This window comes from Sebastes fasciatus, chromosome 8 (genome assembly GCF_043250625.1).
Source record: "Sebastes fasciatus isolate fSebFas1 chromosome 8, fSebFas1.pri, whole genome shotgun sequence".
Lineage (NCBI taxonomy): Eukaryota > Metazoa > Chordata > Actinopteri > Perciformes > Sebastidae > Sebastes > Sebastes fasciatus.
The window spans coordinates 22,532,620-22,551,195 of record NC_133802.1 but is presented as its reverse complement, the minus strand read 5'-3'; the positions used below and the strand labels follow the sequence as shown (position 1 = coordinate 22,551,195).

The window sequence follows — 18,576 nt, the reverse complement described above, 5'->3', positions numbered from 1 at the left end:
ACCTGCCCTCTGAGTGGAGGCATCAGAAAACAGTTTAATCAGGATCACACAACAATAATGAATGGAAACACGTCGTAGCCAAGAAAGTTGAGCACAGCAACTCTGAAACTAGCTGGTCTGCGTTTGGAAAATCTATTTTAAAGTAATGGATTGGAAATTAGAAACTACTTTCTTTTGGAAGAGAAATCAGCTGCACTTTGATTGTTACTTTTAAAAGTATTTTTTTTTTTTTGAAGGGAAACTACAGTGGAGTACACTGTAAACCTAAAGGCGCTTAGTAAAATCAGTGTAAATGGCATTTTGGGACAGTGATAGGAGACTACTGCACTATCAGAGGCTTGTCTGTGGATTTCTTGGATTAATCCTTTAATGAAACTATTGGAATATTTTTGTTTTGCTTGGATTTATCATCACTGGAAATAAGAAACTGAAGGATTCAAGCTGAGGATAAACAGCAACATCTGTGAGTGAGGAGGGGAAAATGGGTAATATAGAGAGTGTGGACGGCCAGTCTGAGATGAAGCATCACATCATGCCTCTGAAGGTCCCCATGCCTGACTCCAACGAGCTGGAGGAGAAGTTTGCCATCGTTTTGGTGAGTTTATTGTGATCATCTCACTTTGTCATATTGTGCATTTGTAATTCTAATTTAAGTTGACTCCATCTGCCTCATAAACTAATCATTTTACAGAATTCAAATTCAAAATAGTGGACAAAAGAGTTGATTTTTGATCTGTAACTCACATGAAAGTGTGTAATTTACATGTCTTTTATCATCCATTATGAGCTGCTGGTATTTTAATGAGCAGACCTGCCTGTGCTGTTGTCCCCCTCCTCTCCTCCTCTCTCCTCTCCTCTCCTGTGGTTCTTTTGTCTCCCCCTAAAAGTCAGACTACTCAGCGTTTGGCTGAAATGGCAAACACTGAGCCCAGCATGGTGAGAGAGTAGGGGGGGATTATACTGTATCCTTGATCTGGGTTTATTTAAAGTTTTCTTGCTGCAGGCTAACCATCTGAAAACAGCATTTTCTGAATTCCCCCAAAACTCCCACACCCAACCAGTCTCTCTCCCTCCTCCCTCCTCTCTGCATCAGGCTGGAGTTGAGCTGTCTTGAGCACACAGTCAACACCCACTTTGACCGACTATCAACAGTCAAGTGACTCTGTCATCCTACGTCAAGGGGACAGTTCTTTTATTGGGGACTTTACAAGTTTACAGAAAAACAATCATGTGGACTATATTGTGTGAATAACTTCAGTGTGACTGAGTGAGTGGGTGCTGCAGTCCAGTCATCTCCCAGGACTGGAAAATATCTAATATAACTCTACTGGAACTGAAACCATTAACCCTTGAATCCATTTATTAGTCCATCACACACACAATCAGCAACTACTTTGATCATCGATTAATCATTTAAGTCGTATTTTAAACATAAAATACCAAACACTCACTGGTTCCAGCTCCTGCAATGTGAAGATTTGCTGCTTTTCTTTGGGTTATGTGATAGTAAACTGTTAGAGCTGCAACTATTAGTTGACTAATCATTAGTTGATCAAAAATAATATTCGCCAATAATATTAATTGATTCATCTTTGAAGTTATTTTTCATGCAAAAATGTCAGAAAATGCTGTTTTTCAGCCTCTCAAATTTGGAGATTACTCTGTTTTATATCATATTAAAGAGAATATTTTGGGGTTTTGGACAAAACAAGACATTTAAAAACTATCAGCTTGGACTTTGAGAAACTAGGATTGTAATTTTTCACTATTTTCTGACATTTTATAGACCAAATGATTAATTGATTAAGTTAGAAAATAAAAAATAAAAATATTTGTCAGTTGCGACCCCAGTAAACTGAATATTTTGGGGGTTTTAGACTGTTGGTTAAAAAAAAAACCCACCTTGGGCTTTTAGAAACGTGTGATGGACAATTATCCACTATCTTTTGTCATTTTATAAACCAAATTATGAATCGAGAAAATAAAATGAATAATGAAAATAACGTAAGTAGATTTTTGATCAAGTGTTCTATTCAACTACAATTACAGAGCAGTGGTTCCCAAATCTGGGAGTCGGGAGTTGCAGGAGCCCAAGAGGTCACCAGATAAATCTGAGGGGTCACCAGATAAGAGATAATTTAAAAAAAATCAGTCACAGAAACTTTTTCTTTCTTTTCTCAAAATGTAGCTTTTTTTCCTTGTAGTTTACAACGTCAACAAAGTTCTTGTAGACCAGATAGTCCTACAGGCAGGTGCATCGCTACTCACTTTGTTCACAATGTTTTGGAACTCAGCCCTTCCCCTTCATCAGGTAAAATTAATATTCATGCAAATTTTACCTGATAAAGGTTTGAGAAATAAATTAGGTTATTACATGCAACAGTGTGATTTTCTTTCTAGTTTACTCTTTTCACCTCTTCTGGGCGTCTAAACACCCTTTTAAAGGAATATTTCAACATTTTTGGAAATGCTCTTCTTACTTTCTTGCCGAGAATTAGATGAGAACGACTGATACCCCTGTTAATTGTTGTTTAATCCATACTGTGGTGGCAATTTCTGTTTTAATAAGGACTCAAAAACAAGAGAGCGTCTTTTAGAGTGTTAATACACACTTGCAAGTGGGACACACACACAAAAACCTGTGATGTGGAGTAGACATTGCTTCATTTTAAGGGGTCTCGAGCCAAAAAAGACTGGGAACCGCAGCCCTACAGTGAGGCAATAATAGCACAATTAAGGTAATACTCCATTTCGGTTTGCTTTGGACAGAAATTGAATTTGCAATATCTGAGAAAAAAAGACTATCATTGCCACTTTGAAGAGAATTGGCCTGAACTAGAGAACTGGATGATAGGGTGTACTTATTGAAATGGTTACATCAGGATGCCACTTAGCCTTTTCACACTGATATCCTTCAGAAGAGCTACTTTTTGTTAGTTGAGTAACATTTTAGTCATGCAGTGTTAGTCACAGAACCTGTATTTGAGTTTGCAAGTGCTCTTTCCACCCATGCTATGCTCCACGCATATCCAAACAGAGAGCTCAGTAACATCCTTCCTACTACAGTGTGAGTAATCCAGCACCAGAGAATCATATAATGCATAAATTAAAAAAGTTTTTTTTTATCATAGAGACTATACTAGCTGTTTATTTTGTGTTAAACAGTAGCATGAAGGTTTCTCACAGGTGCTTATTTCAACATAACCACACCCGGCCTTGATCTTCAGCTGTTTAAGACCTTAATTACAGCATCAAGCAGCAAAGATCCTCCATGTTTCTGGAATAAAGCCATTATTTGCTTGCCAGAGTTATCAGCAGCTACAGAGTAAAGCCCTCGTATGAAGAGACGAGCACAGCAAGAAGCCATTCAAACCCTGCTTGTTGACTGCTGTGCTAATCCTCAGCTATTATTAAAATTATACACTGTAAGATGACAGCTCAAGTACGTGTCTCTTTCACGCAGATGGCTCATTGCTTTGGACATTTTCGGATGAAGTTTTTCCATATGATTTTGTAGGCGTCACATTTCCCATAAAGAGAAAAGTTCAACATACATCCTGCCTGGAGACTGGAGCTGGAACTTTTCAGTTGTTTGACTGCCCTGCAACACAAAGTCAGTCCCTGTTATTATGTTCAGCCGTGCAGAGCAGATGATTTCTATGCAAGAGGCGGTAGACTCAACATTTCAGTTGTGTTTTTCACTGGGAAAAAGCTCTCTAACCCCACCCTACCCCACAGTAGCTCCAGATTTCCTTTACTTTGTGGGAAAGAACAACATGCTTGTATATTTTAGTGCTCTTATCAGACAATGGTCGTCTCTCTGCCCCGCTGGCCCCTTGTTGCGAGATAAAGGTACATCAAAAGCTTCTGTCTTCGTGGTTGGAGCTCTTCAGGAAGACAAGGTCACGGATCTGATGTCTGGCAGCGGCTTTAAAGTAACATATATGCCAAAAATAGTTTGTTTTGTTAAATTGAGTAGATTTTTTTCTTCACTATTTGTGTCAGCGGGGACATAATTGTCTTCGTCACAGCCTCAGAAATAACACGCTCTCCATAAATGGTTATTCTGAAATGGGTAATTTCCCCTCCTCTGGACCACTGCGTTTCCTGTTGCATGATGGCACGCTGGTGTGAATGGATGTGTCTGCATCTGCGCGCTGGGACTGCCCTCTCTCCTCTCAGACGCAGCTCACAGACGTCCCACCGGACTGACAGCAGCCCATAATGATGTCATGGGTGCAGCAGCCTTCGCTAGTAATCCCAGGGCTAATGGCTTTAACAGGAGCGCTCTACTGTAGACGGTGCGGAGGGGAGCAGACCCCTGGGTTAGCTTCGACTACTTCTTGCGGTCTGCTAATAAAATGCATGGGTCCGTTCTAACCGGCAGCATGTGCTAAAGGCATCGTCTCCTTCTCGTCTCTGTTGTCCAGCATCCTCTCAAACAGCCTTAGCTCTGTCTTTTGTGGCTGGAAACAGCTGCCTGGCATTTTCCTTTCTTCGTTTTACAGGGGAAATTGCATTGAAGCCAGTGGTCGTTGTGGTTGGTTCGCTTTACAATAAGAACCGTGTTCCTGCAGGCTGCTACTGGTGCATAACATGCCATTAGTTCAGCTAGTAATGATACAGATCTACCTAGACCTCACAGATGCACACAACATAGAAGCCGTATCTATAAAGCTATGTCTCAGTCTTTGGTAGCTTTTGTCTTGGTAGTTTGTAGCTCTCCCTGCTAACTCTTACTTATCTTTGGCTTTGTGTGTTTCCAAATGAAAGTGGAACCTCTCATTTGCTCACTCAGTGTTTCCGACCTTCCCATTCCCCGAATTCACTCTCACTGTGGGTCTCAAAATAACCTTCTCCATATGACTCTGTCCTTAAGAAAATGATGTGAGATCAGTGAGTGGCGTTTTTCAAAGGTGCACGCCTGGACCTGGGATCCTCTTTCAAAGTGCACGAGAGCCAATCCGCCGCTGGATTCCTGCGGTCTAGTCGAGGCTGAGGCCACAGGAGAACTCCAGAAAGGGAAAATTCCCTTTGAACTGGCGGTCTGCCACTGTTCTTCTTGGTTGTAATGACTTTACCAACATTTTGAAACAGCGCACACATATTTTAAGAGCCGTTACGGGAGCAGCTTGGGATTATTTTCACCACTTGATTGCGTTGGAAACCATGCTCAACTCCCCACATCTATTTATACTGTGACATCCAGTTGCGTCACGACTGTGGCGTTGCAGCTTTTCTTTTGAGATTTGATTGTCTCACCGTTAAGTAGCAGCAAATGTTGGGAAAACTACAGATGAAAATCAGTGGTAGTGAAGTCAGACATGCTGACAATGCGACTCCAGCGCCTTGTCTGACATCAGTGTTTCTTGATGTCTAAAGAAAGCTGCAGTGTCTGATAGATGCCACTCAAGTGGAACTAATGGAGTCAAGCTGTGCGATGTGTTTATTGGACCTAAAACCTAAATCATTTTTATTTGTTTAATGGCGGCCACAGTTTATTTATGTGCCTACCACTCCCTTTCTCACGCGCATCATCCTTTCTGAAAAGAGAAAACGTGTTTTAAGTTGGAAGAGTGTGTACATCTGGCTCAGCCACCCACTACTGTGTCCCAGGAAGAAGGGGATCATGGGAGTTGAGTGAACACAGTTAACTTGGTTTTAGAGCAGCAGAGCAGGCAGAGGGGGGGTTCAGCACAAGGCTGTCCACCTGGCTCTCTCCGCCCTCGGGCTACAATTCCCCAATCTGGACCAGGCATTATGGGCAGTTTTAGTGCTTCTCCACCTCTCGTAGAGGTCAAGTTAAAGACCATGACTGAGCAGACATAACATGTCCACACATATCGACACTTTGGGAAATTTATTTGCAGCTTATTTGCTTTCTTGCTGAGAGTTTAGATGAGAAGATCAAATATGAAGCTACAGCCAGCAGCTTGTTAGCTTAGCTTAGCATAAATACAGGAAACAAGGGGAAAACAGCTAGCCTGGTTCTGTACAAAGTAAAATCCTGCCAGCATGTTAAAGCTCACTAATGAACATGTTGTATTTTGTTTGTTTAAAATACAAAAACCAAAGTGTAAAAACAACGTTTGGTTGGACATAGCCAGGCCAAATGGCAATCTCCAGGTCTGAAAAGTGAAGCCAATGCTGGAGTGCCTTAAATTTACATCTTTTCTTACAGCCAGCAGGGGGCGACTCCTCTGGTTGCAAAAAGAAATCTGATTGTATAGAAGTCTATGAGAAAATGACCCTACTTCTCACTTGATTTATTACCTCAGTAAACATTGTAAACATGAGTTTATGGTCTCAATCGCTAGTTTCAAGTCTTCTTCAATACAGCATGATGTTCATTTAGTAAATTATGGTCCCATTTAGAGTCAAATAGACCATAAAGCAGGTTATGCTTTAGGGCGTGGTTACCTTGTGATTGGCGTTGTCCAGTCTGGGAGTTGTCCCAGTCGTCTTACAGCTTTAACCCTTTCACAGTTTGTCTTCAGTTCATGGAAGTTAATTATAACATTTTGGTCGCCTAAACATGTCTTATTCAGCATTCGGTAGTACTTAAATCCACCCTCTTGTGTCAGTTCTGGTTGCAAAAAAAACAAGATGGTGACGGCCAAAATGCCAAACTTGAGGCTTCAAAACGGCAGTCCACAAACCAATGGGTGACATCACGGTGACTACGTCCACTTCTTATGTAACTATCTATCTAGTCTATGAGTCAGTGAGCCAGTATTTATTCTGAGCTAAGCTAACCAGCTGCTGGCTGTAGCTTCATATTTAACATACAAACATGAGTGGAATTTCCCAAAAATGCCATCTATTACATTTAAAGCCAGGCAGATCAGCAGAGATTAAGCGCAACAAGTATTTGTTGTACTTTTCCAGATACTTTTTTTGGGACAAATTTGTCCTTTTTCAACTCTCCGTCCTCAGAAACAGCAACTAGCAAGTTGTTTGTTCACATCACCTAAATGTGTGTAGATCTGGATTTATTCATCTATGCAAAGAAGCTGCATGTGTTTTCCATTTCTATGCATATGTAAGTGTTTTTTTGGTGCGTGCATTTGTGCGTGTCAGTGGGGGGTTTGCATGCTGCTCTAATGCAGCTGCACCACGGCTGTAGGTTGGAGAAGTGGTTTCCTCCTCAATACAATGGGGACTCTGTCAGTCAGTGTTGTTTTAGAAAGGGGGCCTCATCCCCTGGTGCCCTTTGTGCCGCTACACTCTTTTTACGCGGACGGACGCTCAGAAGAACTGCTGTAAACCCGTTTAAAGAGCCAGTGGATTATAGCGGCTACCTCTCCTACACACTAGTGACATGATGTCATTATTTCCCGGGCCTTCCTCAAATGACATACAGTAGCTTTTCTTTATCTTCTCATTTCTCAAGACTTCTGCTTCTGCATTTTTACAGTAATGAAGTCATATTGAGAAACAAAGGGGAACTTTTTAAGACGTATGACTGGTAACGTAGTTCAGGCGTAGTCTGCATGTCATGACTGTATTTTGGTTTTAGTTTTTATTCCTCTTTATTTTATTATCACCGTTTCCCCCTCCCTCCAATACAAACCTCCACCAAGAAGATAAATCCTTTTTTACTCATAACTTTTATGTCTACACAGATTTGTTGCCCTTTCTCTTTGTCTGACCTTCAACTTTTTAACTGGGCAGTGTGTCAAAAGGCCTGGCAAGCATGAGTTATTGAGGCATTCATGTACCTGCATTCCCGACATTCCCCGTGTATATCATCTGTTGGCTGGAGCTTCCCTGCCCGGACGCACAGAGGAGAATAAACAGGATGTTCGCCACACAGGAACCAACGAGTACCTCCGATTCATGACCGATTGTTGTATTTATTTATACCTCAATCCTAATCTCAATAATATCCTTGTTTGTGTTCACATTTCCTAGATACAGTATGTTTAAAAAAACAAATAACAATATAGTTGTCAGGTGGGATTGCTTGCTGGAATAGTTTTATCTCATTTGTTGCATCCAAAATCCCATACTAAAAGAGTATGTGAGATTTTTTTAGTATATGTCAGAAACCTTAGTATGAAACCAATAGTGCGCAAATTGTATACTATTTCCTATGAAATATTACAGTATGTAAACGCTGGACACTACGGCAACATAAATATCCCACAATGCAATGCGTTAGTGACGACAACGTTCATATCAGGTGTTGACAGACAGCTCTGTAACATCAATAACGCTTCAATTTAAGTGTAAATATAAGACTTAATTTTGCTAGGCGTAATATATATTTTAAATTAATTCAGACTCTGATTCTCACAAATCGACGTTTTGGTCAAATGAGGTTGGCACAGGTTACCACGGTTACGCATCTCCAACCAGCAAGGATGCTCTCAGGAAGTGACTACGTAAATTACTGCGCAGTGCGTCAGAGAAGATACAAACTACTGTTTATTATTATTATTTATCTCTTCTATAGTTTATGTTTCATTATTTACCTATTTTATTGTTTATGTTTTGAATTTGCTCGAAAAGCACTTTGTGCTTATTGCTTGAAAAGTGCTGTATAAATAAAATAAAATAATAATTATTATTATTACAAAAGTATGTTGAACAATTGTACACATATTGGGTATGTAGAGCGAGATTTGGGACGCAGCCACTGTTGTTTTGGAACACAACAACTCTCCGATAAGCTCATGTAAACAAGTGTGCATTTCAAGTTCGCTCACGTTTGAAGCTTGAAGAACATCTGGCTTCAGAAGGACATTTTCATCTTTATCTGGCCGATTGTTCGACTTTTAAAGAACCCTGTGATGATAACGGTCTCTCGCTTGAACCCAGCTATCACCGCTGTCGATCACTGCTGTGTCACCGGGTAAATAAACGGACTAGCAAATGGGGTTCTGGGAGTTTAGCTCTTGATTTATCAACCGAAACCCAACTTCCTGTTGCTTTGACTGGCTGTGGAATGTCCATTTGGTCTTGAGTTGTAAAGTAGAGACTGGGGGAAAGTTATTTCTCTCAACAGAGTGAGTCACAGGAGAGGTCACATAGTAGAAGATGTGAGTTCATGGGAGAAGAGAGGAGGCTTCAGAGAGCATTCAGGCAGGAGAAGGGAAGGTTGTGGACCAGGAGGGCAGAGAAGAAGGTCTGAAAACATCACGCCACAGCTGCAAACTGTGTTTAAAATCCTGATTTAATGGGGATTTAACACTCCATAATTGGAGCTGTAACGCCACTTAGGGAAAGTTTGAGCCACTAGAAGTGTTAGCTTTCAGTTTCAGACCATTTGTGCTCTATTGCTGAAACAAATAGTCATCAGATATGCGATTGACAGAAAATAAATCAACAACAATTCTTCTGACTATTGATGAATCATCATCATTTATTATCATTTACAGTCATTTATCAGGCAATAATGTCCCAAATTCACTGGTTCCAGTCTCTTAAACGTGAGGATTAGCTGTTTTTCTCTGTTTTTATTTCACTGTAAAAGTAATATCTTTGAGTTTTAGTTTTCGATGGACTAGCAGTCCGAAGTAGGGCTGCAACTAATGGTTTTTTTCGACAGTCGATTAATCTGTCAATTATTGTCTTGATTAATCAATTAGTTGTTTGGTCTATAAAATGTCAGAAAATGTGGATCAGTGTTTCCCAAAGCCCAAGATGACGTCCTCAAATGTGTTGTTTTGTCCAAAACTCAAAGATATTCAGTTATCTGTCATAGAGGAGTAAAGAAACCAGAAAATATTCACATTTAAGAAGCTGGAATCAGAGAGTTTTGACTTTTTTTTTTCTTAAAAAATTACTCAAACCGATCAATCGATTATCAAATTTGATTAATCGATTAATTGTTGCATTTCTAGACAAAACTAGCAATTTGAAGATGTCACCTTGCACTTTGGGAATAGTGATTTAAAATGATACATTTTATAGACTAAACCTTTCACTGTTAATAGGGAACAATTATCAACAGATTTATCGATGATTAATCTCTATTTTTAACCCTAATCTAATAGCTTACTGTAAAACTATATGAATAGTTTAAGTTGTGTATTGGTTGAGGCTTGAGAAATGGAAAGTATGTTAATTATGTGACATTGTTTTCACTTACAACATGTTTTCAGTTTCACATCTCAAGAATGTGGTTTGGACATTGACTCCACAACGTTTGCATGTAAATGAGGTGTGCCCTTATACCTGTTATGCTAATATCTCAATAAACAAGCTCTTAACTGAGTCTATTTGCTTTGTAAACAAGGACAAGCATCAGGAAGAGCTGAGAGGGAGGAGTACTGAGCTCCATGAAAACTTCACATCTCCGCCTGTTAGAAAAACATGTTGTCCTCTCTGCTTTGTGTCCCTCCCACCTTCACCTTCAGTCCCTATCTCTGGGAGAGGTAGCGTCTGCTTTGTTGGACTCATGCTTTGTTGTGATTGCCTGGTTCGAGTTACCTCGCTAAAGAGCGATAGGGTGATCGGGTGTCTGCTCGGAGAAAGGGTGGCCAGCGTTTTCTCACACTCTGCTCTGTCGCTTTCTATTCCACAAGGCTTTACCTGGGAGCTGGAAAAACACCTACAATTCATTCATACTCATTGTTGGCGTGGACGTGCAAACAAAACACACACACACGCTCGAATTACACGTAACAGCTAAACCCTGACATTATTCAGGACAGTTTTTGATTTCCTGAAGAGTTAAAGGAAGTCCCTACAGCCCAGTGACGACAACATCTCATCCTGTCTCCTCTCATTGTGTTTCAACAGCAAGGAAAAGGAGGAATCCAAACAATAGCACTGATAACACATTCATTAATGAGAAGCTGGTGTGATTCACACTTATTTACCATAAATGATGTCATTTAATAAGGTCATCTGGTTTGTTAAGCCCCACCTCATGTAGTCATCAGTGTATGTGACACATGTACAGTCAATGACACCCAGACGCCCAGATTCTGTAGTCACCCTTCCTGTCCTTCTTAGCGTTTGTGAGGGTGTAGACGGTTATGTTTTCTTTTGTCCCCTGAGGGACACATTTATCTTGAACTATATCCAGCCATATCTGGCATTAGAGCTGGTGCATCACTTTCTTTTTCTCATTGTGAAGGCCTGAAATAAGCTTAAAGAAAACACAGTCATGCCAGGTCCCATATTGGTTCTGTTTTCTTTGCCTCCTTGTTGGCTCTGCTTCCTAACAGGGATCAGTGGCCTGGCTTTTCCCAACCTCTTCAGACAGTAACCTTCATTACAGAGCTACTGGTCTTATCTTTCCCCTCATTGGCTGCTCCAGTATTTTTCCTTTGTTACCTGATCATTGAAATACGTTCAGAAATGTGTTGCTTCTTCACACATAGCTGAGGTGCATTGAAACAATATATGCCAGTGCTTTTATTTGGATTAAGGAAAAAGAGCCAGACAAGATTTATTTCTCTGATGTTATTAATGATAACATTAACAGGCCACACATCCCATTTACCACTTTGTTGTTCTTGAAAAGTAAAATTCAGACCAGATATCCGAGTCCTGGCAGCCAAATGAAATCACTTACAACGTCAGCCTTTTATTCTCTGAAAAGTAGAGCAAGAGTCAGAGGATTAATGACCAAACAGGATCCGATAAAGCTGATCTACGCTTTTATTTCCAGTGGGTTAGTAACTTCTCTTTTCAGGCTTCAGCTGCTGAAGCTGTAACAATATTACATTAACTCTCAAGTCTCTAAACTGGCAACTAAAAGGTCAGAGCATTGATTTTAAAATGATGTTACGTGTCTACAAATCAATTGATGGGTTAGGACCCCCGTTAGTTTCAGTTGACGCTGGTATCATCACTTATCCTTTTAAAAGGAATAGTTCGACATTTTGGGAAATATGTTTTTATATTTAGTGTACTGACATGATATAGGTATCGACAAGAAAGCAAATAAGCCAATTTCCCAAAATGTCGAACTATTCCTTCAATATTCAGATTTATAACTTTTATTGTTGTTTTTGTTTACATTGTAATTCTACAACAGCATACTGCTAAATCGTGGTAATCAGATGTATATTTACTGAGAAGTTACAGTTAAATACAGTGATTCTACAGCAGCATATACTGCTAAAATCACAGTAATCTGTGAGACATTTACTGTGAAGTTACAGTTAAATACAGTACAACAACATACTGCTAAATCGCGGTAATCTGATGGACATTAACTGTGAAGTTACAGTTAGATACAGTAACTCTACAGCAACATACTGCTAAATTGCATTAATCTGTTGTCTGAAGTTACTGTTAAATACAGTAATACTACAACGTCATACTGCTCAATCACAGTAATATACTGGCATAACTACTGTGAGGTCACCGTATACAGCCGTCATTTCACAATGAATTACTGTAAAAATGACACAGTAACTTACTGTGTAAGTAGGAGTAATTTACTGTAAATGTACAGTCAAATAATTGAACCCAATATATTGGTCTTTGTTCTGTTTATCTTCTACTGGTTGTCTAAAATACAATTTGGGAATTTAGCACCTGGAATTGTGTAAGAAATGAGCCATACCTGTGCGGCTGTGACCCTTTGATTATGTTGTCTTACGGTTTAGTCGTTACGTGGGTCCCTTCTTCCTGGACTCCACCCTGATGAGCAGACACTCAGACGTGTTGGGGGTAAAGGGGAATGTCTGGGCCTCATGTCTGAACCACCTCAGGCTCTGTCCAGCATAGTGAGCTCTTAGGCCGCCCACTCCTTTCCCTCTGAGCTGATGACAACTAAGTCTGGCCTGTGCAAACCTATCAAAGTAGATAAAAACACAGACTCTGCGTAACTCACCGATAGAGCATGCAAAAAAGACAGAATCACATTGAGTGCATCTGCTTAGTAGGCCACTTGTAGGGTGTTTCGGTTTGAAAATTTGATTCACACGGGATAAGGCAAAGCACAATACCTTTTTTATTATTGTGTCTTGCATACAGCTAAGTCCAGCTTGCATGGGCTTACAAGCCACCACAAATTCATATAAGATAGATACAGAATGCTGCACAAAACAATACTACAAAAAAGAAAGAAAAGTAAAGCAATTATTTTTCAAATCATCATCACTGTCAGACCTTCAAGGATAAATACATTTACTATATAATATAGAGTAAATACTGGTCAAATAGTCACTTTTACCTTCTCTACCAGGCTTTTGAGACAAAGTAAATGAACTTGAAACAACAATTTCAGTCTATTTGATCATCTGTACACCAGAATATGTCAGGGTATTTAATTGAAAATTCACATTCTTTTACCATCATAGTATAAAAGAAAATACAGCTGTGTCTTAACCAAAGAGATCTTCCAGAAATAAACTTCTGTTGCATGTTTGGTAGCAACTTAGGAAACAACTGTGGCAATTCAGTGTCTGCAAGCAGGACTCTCAAATGAAGAGTTAGTTTAGTTTGGTGTTATATCTTATCCTGACTGAAAGTGTGAAGCTGTGAAAAAGATCAGGGGGACGGGGGACGGGACATCCTGTCACTTTTCTCCATTTGTCTCTCTGGGAGCCTCTGGCGGGAGTTGAGTCATGAACTCAACTCCAGGCTGGTTGTAAATCAGCTCGGATTAGGAAGCTGTCCAGTTTAGGGCAGATGGAGTTGCCCTGTTGACTCCGATGTCTGAAGTGACCGTGGGCTCTGCAGCATCCCCCTTTGGTTGTGGGGGTCTATGCGTGACTTTGAGCGCTCTGCTGAGTCCCTGATGGCTCTCCTGGACTCTCCATGGCTCCTTAACCTGCAACCTGACCCCCTCAACTACTTTAACTGTTGAGTCTTTAAAACTTCTGTCTGCCTTTGTCAACGGCTCAAATGTCTCTCTGTTTTAGAGTTTTATGTCCTCTCTGTTGGCCGGTGTTACTTCTGTGCTTAATTCTCCTCCACAACACCCCTTTACCTCTAAACCAGGGCTGCCCAAAGTGGGGCCCGTGGCACACCATAAGGTTCAATTTGGCCTGCCAGATGTTTCTAGCGGAAAAAAATAAATCGATGTTCAAGTAATTTTATTTTTTGTGAGGTAAAAATGCACTTCACTTTAAATATGTAGGATCCCTAATTATTACAAAGACAAAAAGCATTTCAATTAAGGGAACTTGGGATTCTAGTACCTTTTTATATCTTAAGAATACAATAAAATACAAGTTTGTTTTTGACCCGTGGCCCCCATAAGTTTCAACTTTCGCCCTCCAAAGGAAAACGTTTGGGCACCCTGCTCTAAGCACTTGTCCTACTTTGTGTATTCCCCTTTGTTTGTGCATAAAAGTTTATATTTTGTAGGTTATTTACCTGTTATCTATCCTAGGACTGCAATCAAACACTATTTTCACTATCAATTAAACGATAAATCATTTTGTTCAATAATTGTTTAATTCTTTAGTCTATATGTAACCCAGGGTAACGTCTTCTGATTGTGTGTTTTGTCCAAAACCCAAATGTATTTAATTTACAATAATAAAAAACAGAGAAAAGCAAAAAATGTTCACATTTAAGACGCTGAAACCAACAAATGTTTAGTATTTCTCAAACAATTATTCACTGAGCGATACGGACGATATGGAGAAAATCAAATATCACTATATTTTTTGATCAAATACCTCGATATCGATGTTGTGTTGATGTTGTGTTGATTGGTGCTTTTACAAAATATTTACACAATGAGATTTTTGATAGATAATCATCAGTAATGTGGATATAATGACTAATGGGGGAAAGGCAAATAATAGAACAGCTAGAAAGTTCAGAAAATTACATCTGTAATGCAGCTTTAAAACCAGGAAAAGACAGCACTTATGTCATATTACAATATCCAAAATCTAAAAAGATATCTAGTCTCATATCAGGATATCGATATATTGATATATTGCCCAGCCTTAATTTAATCTAAGTTAATATTGATCAATATTCTTACCATCCACGATTCATTATTCCATCTTATTTCCTCCATTATATCTTCTGTCGACGCATTTATTTACTTCTTTTCTGTAGCTGACTTGTGTGAAAGAGATCTCTACATAAAAAGCAAAAAAAGAATAATAGTGTTTTGGTCTTTTAGAGTTGAATACAGTGAGAGAGTTTTTCATTCTCATCCTCCTGTTCTGGCTCACAATGGGGACCTAATGATCGGAGAGATAGTGGTGATAATGGAACCAGTTTATCTGGTTGCGCAGTGTACTGGTGTTGTGTTTTAACCGGATTTTGCTCTACACAGCACCAGGGGGCATACGCTGACCCTGCCCACTAACCATTGTTAGCGACTTTCTATGACGAAAAAAATAGCTCAAATGTCAAAGGATGGGAATGGCACCGCACCAAATCAAAACAAAGCGGCACATTGAATCCTTTGTCGAGCCAGTCTCAGGTCAAACGAGAAAGGCCGTGCTGGAGGAGAGAGTATGTGGGCAACACAACAAGCACCAAACATTTTTGGCATTTCTGTAGTATTTTAGCCCTAAAATGGATAAACAAAACCAAAACTATAAAGTGCTCCCTCTCCCCCATAAAACTACTTCTCTTTAGCTTCTTATAAACACAGGAAGGGCGAGATTGTATCACGGTGGAGGAAAGTGAAATGAAATTAGCTAAATTGGGTTACTTGGCTCAAATTACCCAAATCTGGTCAGAAAGGAAAAAACATCCTCTCTGCCCTCGTCGCAGGAGAAACCTCTTCTCTGCCCCCTCTGTCATCGTCGCAGGGATACTTTTTATACCAATAACATTTGTAGCTCCACACATCTGCTCACAGTCCCACCTGTATTTGTTTACATTACCTGAGGCTCTAACTGACAAAGAGCTGAACCGTGTTAAACATCAAAGTCTTGTGTGTGTCCTCATGGCTCGTAACCTGTTGCACATCGCTGATCTTTTACTGAAACACTTTTCTTCACTTCTAATTCATGTCTTTATAGCTGAAATATTTTTCAAATCCAATATCAAATGGGCAGGTATTTATGTTATTTTGCTCCTTTTGTCTAAATAGATGAACATCTGAATGTGTGTGTGTGTGTCTGGTCTGCATGTTTTCTAGTAATTCAGAATTAAATTACTACAAAAGGGGACTTTGCTCTTCGCCTGTTTGCCCCACAGTTCTACTTTAGTATGCATGACTGATCGACAAAAACAAAAGGAACTAGGCTTTGGGCCTGGACAGATGCTGGAGTAGATATCTGGGCTTATTTGTTTTCATTTACCACCCAGGTGTTTGCATCAAAATTCAAGCTTATGAAACATTATTTGGAGTTAATTAAAGAGATGTACTTTGTGCAATTGGTACTACTCAGTCATTACTTCATTACGATTACGCCTAAGGATCAGTTCACTTAAAGGAACAGTGTGTAACGTTTAGGGGGGATCTATTGGCAGAAATGGACTATAATATTAATAAGGATGTTCTCTGTAGTGTATAATCACCTGAAAATAAGAATTCTTGTGTTTTCGTTACCTTAGAATGAGCCGTTTATATCTACATAGAAAGTGGGTCCTCGCCATGTTTCTACAAGGCCAGAATGGACAAACCAAACACTGGCTCTAAATAGGACCATTCGCGTTTTCATGTTTTTGCATCGGCCACCGTAATTTTCCAACACGCTTGGCATACGGGAGAAGTTTCAGTTGGTTGCAATCTGTAACCACACTGCTACATGGCGCCAAATCCTGCATACTGCACCTTTATAGCTTAGGTGGACTACAAATTAGGGCTGCAACAAATGATAATTTGTTTTCTCGATTAATCGATTAGTTGTTTTGTCTATATAATGTCCAAAAATAATGAAAAACATCAGTCACGGTTTCCAAGAGCCCAAGGGGACGTCTTCAAATGTCTCATTTCGTCCGACCAACAGTCCAAAACCTAAAAATATTCCATTTACAGTGATATACAGTAATAAAACGTCATTAAATCTGCACATTTGAAAAGCTGGAACCAGAAAATATTAGGCATTGTTGAATTGAATAACAACTGAAATAGTTGCAAATTAATTTTCTGGCAATCTACTAATCGATTAGCCAACTAACTGTTTCAGCTCTGCAGTTAAATCCTAATGATTTTTATTCATAGACCTAAATGAAAAAAGTGAAAGCTCTTAGAATATGTGCATTTTTAAATTTCTGTTTTCTTATGACGATCACCAACTGGAGATTATTATTTATTGTACTAGTATATGTCCAGTCTTTGTTAAAACTGCTCAGAGCCATAATTTATTAGAAACAGATACAGATGGGAGATAGTACTCTTCACTTCCTAGTACGATGACTTTCCTAAAGATTTTTCCCAGGAGAGACGAAGGAGGAGAGAGTAGCTTGGGGGTCAGACAAGAGAGAAAATGTACTACTATAAACTACTACTATAAACAGGACACATTCCTCCTGTAATTCTGGACATCTGGTATGCACGTTGCTTCACTATTCTGTCTGCGTGGGTTTTATAAAGCAGGTTATGTCAAAGGTCCCATATGCAACATCTCTGCAGCACCGTTTCCCACCTACACGTAGAGCTTCGTCAGGCATTTCTGCATTTTTTAAGGGCTTTTTTTTGGCATCCATCAGCAGTTTAAGGTTGCTGCAAGTGTTATTTTTTGTAATATACTTTATTGTGTCAGCACATATCGTTGAAACATTTCTTTTCCTTTCTGTTATTTAAACATCTTGACAATTTTTGTTTTCAGTTTCATTTGATAATTCAGTTGATATTTCTACTGCTGCTTAATTTTCTATCACGCATATCGCTTAAAACATCTTCACAAACATGATCAATTTAATATTACATATAATACAGTATGTTATTAGTCAATTACCTTTACTTAATTTAAAGAGGCCCATCTTTTTTCCAACAACTTTTCGTTCTTATTGATTTTATAAATGACCTTTTCCGTACTATATATATATCTTCTACTGTTTCCAGCCCGTGTTTACGTTGGGAGGTTCCAATTTTTTCCAACTTCTTGTTATTTGTTTGAGTGCTGTAGTTCTCATGATCCAAAAAATATATAATTCCTCTTTTTGTAGGCTTTTGTGACGTGTTCTCAGGAGTATAACGTGTTTTTCTAGGTACCCTGACCAGTAGGTTTGTATTTGTTCACATATAAAGAATATATGTGTCTCATGGTCGGCATTATTTCCCCCACATTCCCTCCAGCAACTAGAATTGTTTGTGTATACTAGGATATGGTTGCATGTATTATTGCGTTGTAATTTGTGATAACAAAAATATGCTATTTAATTATGAAATAATAAGTCAGCTGTCAAGAAATGCAGAAACACTTCAGTCCTCTTTTAGACAACATGATTCATGATGTGCTGATGGAGTGAACAATACCGATGTGGAAAACTTTAAAATACACACACGTGTTGTTCCACCCTCACCAGTGACTGAGTGGTTGTCATAGGAACAAGTATATGTCATTTTTCCATCCATCAAACACTCCACCAGTGGGAAAATGCCAGTGTGAGCATCACGTCTGGCCTGGGATGGGTTAACGGGGTGCTGCGCTTTAGACGGGAGGCTGAGTTATAGTTTGAGGTTAAATGTCAAGCTGACAGGCCGTTTGTGGCCGGGCTGGCGGGGTTCAGTTGATGCGG

General features: G+C 39.4%; 1 protein-coding gene across 8 annotated transcripts in view; it reads left to right on the top strand.

Annotated features, from left to right (window-relative positions):
* The first annotated feature begins 34 nt into the window (after nucleotides 1-34).
* fmnl3 (formin-like 3) overlaps nucleotides 35-18,576 on the top strand; it is a 41,024-nt gene continuing 22,482 nt past the window's right edge. For 5 of the 8 annotated variants that reach the window (XM_074644316.1, XM_074644314.1, XM_074644315.1 and 2 more), the window contains exon 1: nucleotides 36-595. In XM_074644316.1, the coding sequence (XP_074500417.1) occupies nucleotides 482-595 (114 nt within the window). In that variant the 5' untranslated portion in view covers nucleotides 36-481. Of the gene's footprint in view, nucleotides 596-18,576 lie in introns of all 8 variants that reach the window. The other 3 variants (XM_074644317.1, XM_074644311.1, XM_074644313.1) reach the window with 1 other exon arrangement.